Source organism: Oreochromis niloticus, linkage group LG22 (assembly GCF_001858045.2).
Source record: "Oreochromis niloticus isolate F11D_XX linkage group LG22, O_niloticus_UMD_NMBU, whole genome shotgun sequence".
Classification (NCBI taxonomy): Eukaryota; Metazoa; Chordata; class Actinopteri; order Cichliformes; family Cichlidae; genus Oreochromis; species Oreochromis niloticus.
In genome coordinates this window covers 37844721-37852776 of record NC_031985.2, presented here as the reverse complement: position 1 = coordinate 37852776, position 8056 = coordinate 37844721, and the positions used below count along the sequence as shown (strand labels likewise).

Genomic DNA, 8056 nt, shown 5'->3' with positions numbered 1-8056 from the left:
GTTTGTATATTGTTTACGTGATCAAAACAAATGTGTGTTTACAGCTAAATGTATCCGTATTTAATGCCTTCTAGGCTTTCTAGTATTAAACCTCTGTCTATGAGCTGACACAGCAGAATTGCTAACCTGACCCGTTTTGTTCAAGGTTGCAACAGATACAGGAATAATGTCCATAACCAAAGACATCAGTAACAACTCTGACTGAGGCCACTTAGGCTACGTTCACACTGCAGGTCTTAATGCTCAATTCAGATTTTTTGATCAAATCCGATTTTTTTGTCTGCTTGTTCACACTACAAATAAAATGCGACAGCAAACGCGCTCTAGTGTGAACGCTCAAAGCGGCCCGCATGCGCAAAAGAAGACGTCACACACAACGCGCTCTGTTTAGACCCAGAGCAAACAGTATTGTTTGACTGATGGCGACTTGTTTTGGACTTTACGTTTCCCAATTTTGCTTTAAGTTATTTTGTTATTTACATAATAATGTAAATAACCTAATAATGATCCTTATTGCTGTTTTAGAGGAGCGGTGCTTCAAAGGATAGTTGCAGATTTCTGTCAGAATCTGCAGATTATACAGTACAAATAAAATGTTCACGTTTCTCCAACGTTGTCTTCCCAACAGTTTCACTAACATCTACACTGGATGGCCAGGAAGCATTCGCGATGTCTTCTCTGGCGCTGATAATTGGCGTCTGTCTTGTGTCAGTGATGTAAAAGACGGATTTAATGCGACATGACCGTTCAAACAGCAGTCGCTTTCTAACACATTAGATATGTATCGGATTCAGTACCACATACGAAAGTGACCCAGATCAGATTTGAAAATATCGGATTTGTGCCGTTCACACTGTCATACCATGATCGGATATGGGTCGCATAGGGTCAGAAAAGTCGGATTTGCTGCGCTTTCGCCTGCAGTGTGAACGTAGCCTTAGGGCACTGATTGAAGGAATTAATAAAGATAACATGACCAGATAATGTGCGATTGAATACAAGGAGTCTTTTCACCTGGTTTCAAATATGAAAGTTTGTCACATTGTTTATCAAATATATAACGTGCCCTTCTAATTTTCTTCTATAATTAATGATTTTTCTCCATCTGCTGATCACAAATCAGGATTGTATGTAGGTGATTAACAGAATTGTAGGACAAAATACCCCCACGTAAACTCACCCTGGTTTGTCAGAAAAGGTGTCAAATAAAAGGAAAATAAGGTCACAATATCTTTTATTTGCAATAATATTTTGTTCTTGAAACCTTTGTTTACAGTTGTCACTCTGTGAAGGTATTCAGAGGACAACTGAAGAGCATTGTTGCCTTGAGACACTGGTGCGTCTTTCTGCAGTTTGTTTTGCTCAGCAGGACGTTTCTTCTTTGTAAGAATGTACCAGCTCTCTGATAGGTTTATTTTGTTGGCCTTCTTCACTTGTGTTGACATTGAAGACTTTAAATGAGTTAGCTCTTTATTACAAAAATGACTTGTGTTGGGCATCAGACAGTAATATTTGCTTTGATTCTGGCCTAGCTCAGGTTGGACGACGGAGGAGCTTTGAAAGGTATAAGTGCAGATTGGATTATCTATGGATTATATCTTTGTAAGACCTGTATCAGCTGCTTTACAGCCACAGCTAAGCCTCAAGTTCCTAGGGGTTTATCAGCATATGCGAGCGCTTGTTCCAGTAAATAAAGTATTAAAATAAAAATTAAAAACAGAGATAGTATGGAGAGATATTACCTTTACCCTACCCTGAGTATTAGATGACCCATTCTCTCATGCTAGAGTACTAGCATACGCATAGTGCACTCACTTACCGGATATTTGAACACTTTGGAATAAGTTGCTCACTAGTAATACTAATAATAATAAATTTTATTTATAAAGCGCCTTTCAAGACACTTAACAATAGAATAAAATATGTAATAGAACAAAGACAAAATGAAGAACAATAAAAACAAGCACAAGATAAAATAACAAACAAACTAAATCTACAAGGATGGGCGTAATTACCAGTTCATATTCCAGGTCCTTGTCTAACTGTACTTTAATATACAGAGAGTGATTTTATTATACAGCCTGCCTTCATTTGTATAACTGGGTTGTGAAAAAGAAGAAAACCCCCCCAACATAACACAACACAGTTGAACAGAACAGCAGACTGTAAAATATCCAACATTTTGACTCGAGTCTTCCGTAAAATACAGGTTTTACTTAGTTCTTCAGCAGTTTACCACAATACAAATCCACTTTGTAATTTTACAGCATCTTTTTTAAAATTTTCTCCCGGATGTCAGCGTTTCCAAACTAAATACAGCAGGCGGCGACATAGCACTTTTCTAATAGTACGACCTCAATTAAAAGCAACAGAAGAAGAAAACGACCAACGAGAACGTTCCTGTTCAGGTCACATGACCTGGAAACATGGCTGCTTCAGAAAGCTGAGAAAGCTATCAGGCAATAACAATTAAATTACTTTGAACAGCATAAGTACTTATCTATAGGAAGGCGTCGGTTTACCTTTACGGTAAAATACCTTTTTATATTTTTATTCACGTGGTAGCTTTATGTGGCTCAGCTGTCCTGGTTATAGTCCGGTTATACACGCAGAATATACATGTGCAGAAATAAAGCTGGAGCCACAGAATACGGAGTCTTCGCCAGATACTGTCAGATCCCCGTGTCTGGTAAAACGGCTGAAGGAAATCTGGGAGCCTCGTGGGTATGAAGTAGCTTTACCGTGTTTGCTGAAGTTCCTCTTTGCTGCTGGAGACCATGAAACTGCGTGTCCAGCTGCAATGCAAGAACCTGCATGAATATCTGAAGGAGCTGAGTCCGGAGATTTTGGACAGACTCTACAACCACCCAGCGACATGCCTGGCTGTGTACAGGTGCTTAACTGTGACTGGTTCTGCATCATCACCGTCAGAAGCCAAAAGCATTTCATGCCTTTCACACTTTAATCGTTTTTTTTGCAATATAACAAGTGTTGAGTGAATTTTCTTCCCTGTTTTTTATGTATTTTGATATTTTACAGGGAACTCCCCTCTCTGGCAAAGAATTATGTGATGCGCATGCTGTTCCTGGATCAGCCTCTCCCCCAGGCAGCTGTGGCATTGTGGGTAAAGAAAGACAGTCAGAAGTAAGTCGCCTCTGTTGTTCTGTTTGTCCTCTGTGTGTCGGTTTGTCAGTCAAGTACAAAACTACTCTGCTGATTCTCATGAAAATAGAAGAGGTAGAGCATGGGTAAAATAAGAACCTGCTAAACTTTGGTGCACATCACTGGTGGCTGATGCACAACAAACTCAAAATGTTTGTTTTTTTCCATTTAAATCACAGTAAATTTCTAAATAGCTCTGTTACACACTGGTCCTGTCAGCTGATGACCCCAGCCTGGTAGGTCTGAGCAGGAGAGCCCCTGTTTTTATGCCTCAAATATCAGTCTTGTGTCAGTGCGCTTGTTTTCTACTTTTAAACTATTTTCCTCATTGTTTAAAACTCAGTTGTCGTAAACTAAAATGAGAGCAGGATTTGTTGCCAAAGGGTCAGCAGTCTGTTTGGTTTGTGAAGCAATTAACAGCTTAGCAGAAGATATTAAAAACAAAGATAATGGTGCCTGCCATGAATGCTGAATTTATTAGAAGTTTGTTACAGTTTTATGTTCCTCATGTGTGGCTTAGAGGTGTTTCCTAAATGGTTGAATGTAGATTTAAATTTATTCTCTTCATTGTGCTCTTTGTCCCCTTTGTATGTTTGGTTCTGGACCGGCAGGTGACCAGGATAACACATGGTGCAGATCATTTAACTGCATGACTCGCTGTTCAATCCTGTGTCTGCCTCATGAAGTTATTGATAACTGTCAGAACTGTCAGTTGTGCTCTGTCCTTGGATGGCAGAGCATCCCTGTGTCTCTGAAACAGGAAATAAGTTTTCTTCAGTGTTTCCAGTTTTTCTTTGACGTCTTCAGGGGACTGCACATTTCAAAGTGATAACCAGTTCTGTTCATTGTTTTTTGTCTTTGCCTTCCTCCTGCAGGGACCACGATGAATGTATCTCAGTGTTGGCAGGTCTCCGCCTCTGGCACAGTCAGCAGCTGCAGGGTGGTCTGCAGGGATACATTTTAAATCCGGTGTTTAAAGACAACCTGAAGACAGCTTTGCTCGGGGGGTACGTCTGCCACAGCTTCTCTGTCTCTCTTTTAGGAACTGTTCCCTGAAAAGTGAAAACATGGTTACTGGGCCCAAAACTAAGTCAGTGAGGTCACCTGTTACCTGCTTGGTTTCACTTTCTTTCATTCCTGCAGAACCAGTATTAACCAAGAGAACCAAATCATTGTTGTTTCAACACACAGGGGGCGAGCTTGGGCTGATGAGGGGAGCACGCTCGGCCCTGACCGCCATGCACGAGACATTGAGAGTCTTGACCGCTACGCTATGGAGCGCTGGGAGATCATCCTGCAGTTTATGGTAGGTTCTCCCAGCGCTGTCAGCCAGGACCTGGCACAGCTTTTGGTTCAAGCAGGCCTCATGAAAAGGTATGCAGTAGTATTTATGTCACATTCACATTTTACATGTAATGCATATGAAAGTAAGAAGATTCAAGATCGTTTATTTGCCACATGCATAGTCGTACAAGTACAAAACACAGTGAAATGTGTCCTGAGCGGCTCCTTGACTGTGCAAACATAAACAATAAGTACATTTAAATTAAAAATCAGGAAATTTTAAATTAAAAATCTGCAAATGTACTTTGTGCCATATGAGCACTGCAGAGCAATGCAAGCAGAGTAAACAGAATGACCAGAGTAATGTAACAGTAAAAACAGGTAAAAACCTCTAAAACAGTTAAATCTGCATTTACGGCTCATGTGATATAAATGAAATTCAGCATTGTAATGTGCTCCAGTCAAAAACATCTGCATTCTTGCCAGTGATGGTTGTTACTGTGAGATATTGTTGGTTTTCTCTATAAAGAAGCGTTCATGTTTTTATTTGTAGCCCTGTGGCTTTTGTTTTGGCTGCAGTCGATGAAACAGTCAGTGTTACAGAAAATGAAACATGGCTTGAATCCACTGGCTGTTGTCTGATGGTGATTGGACTATTTAATACGGGGAAAAGAATTGGCACTCATATCCTTTAGAAGCTCCAAGGGATGGGGGAACGTAATAAAAAAGAGACATGAAGGCAAAATTGTTAAAATAGGTTTTTATTATTATTTTCCATCCATCCATCCATCCATCCATCCATCTTCATCCGCTTTATCCGAGGCCGGGTCGCGGGGGCAGCAGCCTAAGCAGAGAAGCCCAGACCTCCCTCTCCCCAGCCACCTTCTCCAGCTTATCCGGGGGAACACCAAGGCGTTCCCAGGCCAGCCGAGAGATATAATCTCTCCAGCGTGTCCTGGGTCTGCCCCGGGGCCTCCTCCCAGTGGGACATGCCCGGAACACCTCACCCAGGAGGCGCCCAGGAGGCATCCTTGTCAGATGCCCGAACCACCTCAACTGGCTCCTTTCGATGTGGAGGAGCAGCGGCTCTACTCTGAGCCCCTCTCGGATGGCCGAACTTCTCACCCTATCTCTAAGGGAGAGGCCAGCCACCCTTCGGAGGAAGCTCATTTCTGCCGCTTGTATCCGCGATCTCGTTCTTTCGGTCACTACCCACAGCTCGTGGCCATAGGTGAGGGTAGGGACGTAGATCAACCGGTAAATTGAGAGCTTCGCTTTTACACTCAGCTCCCTCTTCACCACGACGGACCGGTGCAGCGTCCGCATCACTGCAGCCACAGCACCAATCCGTCTGTCGATCTCCGGCTCCCTTCTCCCATCACTCGCGAACAAGACCCCGAGATACTTGAACTCCTCCACTTGGGGCAGGAACTCATCCCCAACCCGGAGTGGGCACTCCACCCTTTTCTGGCTGAGAACCATGGCCTCAGATTTGGAGGTGCTGATCCTCATTCCCACTGCTTCACACTCGGCTGCGAACCGTTCCAGTGCGAGCTGGAGGCCTTCACCTGATGAAGCCAACAGAACCACATCATCCGCAAAAGGCAGAGATGAGATTCTGAGGCCACCGAAGCGAAAGCCCTCCGCCACTTGGCTGCGCCTAGAAATCCTGTCCATAAAAATTATGAACAGAACCGGTGACAAAGGGCAGCCCTGGCGGAGCCCATCACCCACCGGGAACGAGTCCGACTTATTGCCGGCAATGTGAACCAAACTCTTGCAACGGTTGTATAGGGATTATTATTTTTTTCATACTAATTAAACTGAAAGAGACAACAAGCCACTGTCACCTTCAAAAGAAAGGAAACACTAAAAGTTGGTCACTAAACAGAAAGGCCAGTCACACACTCCTCTTCACAGACCAGCCCTAAGCAGCCACCACACACAGCTCACTAGCTGAAAACCAAAAAGGCTCTCTGGCAGCTCTCCTTTCTCTGGCCTCAAGTACTCTAGCTTAATTGCTGGGTAGAGTCAGGCGGCACCTAAAGCTAGACACACCCATGCAGTGTAAATGCATTCTACGATTAGTAACCACTGACGCCGTAGATTGGTACTGTAACCGTACAAGACCAGGAAGGCCAGGTCAGACTTTTCCAGAAAACATCAAAGAAAGCCTTCACAGTTGTGGAAAAAAACCCAGTTAAAACATGATGTTTATACCAGAGTGATGGGAAGAGAAAAGAGAAAACATTTCATGATCTGATGAGTCACAAACAAGCAACAACTGAAGGTGGCCGCGTAAAGGCCTGGCAGGAAATGTTGGGATGGTGAAGCACCTTACAACTCGGCACCTCTCCTCACCCAAGTGTTCCAGATTTTCCAGGTTTAGAATCCTTTTTGTTGGTGTCCAAAAGCAATATTACAAAAATTGTGCTATGGTCCAAATAGTTTTTACTGTACGCTGTGACATCACGTAGTTATGAGATGACTCCTCTGAAAAGAATAACCATGTTTCGATTTGGCTGTCATATTAACTTATTGTTATGTTATTATTAGTTTACATTGTTAGACTTCCTACGGTCACTGTAAACCTTAGCAGTAAAATAAAGGATAATGAGGTTTCTGTGACACTCTCTGTGGGCTGGAGGGGAATGATGCGTGCAGCCTGTGAACTCAGGTGAAATGTAAATAACATGTTGGGTGCGCCTGAGTAAGAGGAAATCCAAAGTGGACAGCTGTAACATTGTATGAAAGAAGTCTAATAATAGAATTTGTATTGGTAATAGTAAAGAGCAGGCTATGCTAAAATACATTTTCTTTCATCTCCATGGCATTATGGGAAACCCGCCATGGGGAGGGTTTGTTGGCGGGTGATGTTGGCGCTGTATCTCATGTTGTCCTGATTTATTCTCCGACTGTCAGTGAAGCAGGAGAGGCGCCCTACATCACCTCAGCTGGCTTCCAGTTCCTCCTTCTGGACACAGCCTCTCAGCTATGGTACTTCACCTTGCAGTACCTCAAAACTGCTCAGGTATGCCTTTCTACTATTTCAACCTGATTAGGTTTAAACAGGTTTGACGAGCAGGTCGTTGAGGCTCTAGAGTCTATAGTCTGTTATTACTCTGACTAACACGTGTTCAGGCAGACAGGGCTCTAGTCCTCGATGTGAGCTGCTGCAGACGCTGGCTGGACCTACTTTGGTTCACAGAAATCTTTACTAAGGATACCTGCTTTATGTAGTGCACGTACTGGCCTGTTAGAGCTGAGCTCTGTGTGGGAATGGAAATCTATTAGTGAAACAAAGTGAAACTTGGCAGCTGTGAATAACAATGAAAACTGGGCAGCATCTTTACTCAGCGTGTAAATTCATGTTGTTCCCACTCTGAATCAGCCATCATTTCCCTGTGAAGTAAGAAAAACAGCTTCAACTGAACCAATCAGGCTCTTCGTGTCACCAGACCCATTTAATCAAAATCATTAATCATCCTGTCACGCTCCAGGTTGATTAAAGTGAATAATGAATCCTGATGTAACATAATTAAAAGTATAATTATGGATAGAAATACATTTGTAAAGCTTGTTGACAGACTGTCCTCGAGGTATTTATTCA

General features: G+C 42.9%; 1 protein-coding gene across 1 annotated transcript in view; it reads left to right on the top strand.

Moving 5' to 3' along the window:
* Nucleotides 1–2377: 2377 nt before the first annotated feature.
* Nucleotides 2378–8056, top strand: part of gtf2h4 (general transcription factor IIH, polypeptide 4) — a 29946-nt gene continuing 24267 nt past the window's right edge. The window contains exons 1-6 of the mRNA XM_005463611.4: nt 2378–2529; nt 2628–2893; nt 3040–3144; nt 4038–4169; nt 4354–4536; nt 7369–7477. Coding sequence (XP_005463668.1) covers nt 2778–2893; nt 3040–3144; nt 4038–4169; nt 4354–4536; nt 7369–7477 — 645 coding nt within the window. The 5' untranslated portion in view covers nt 2378–2529; nt 2628–2777. The remainder of the gene's footprint in view (nt 2530–2627; nt 2894–3039; nt 3145–4037; nt 4170–4353; nt 4537–7368; nt 7478–8056) is intronic.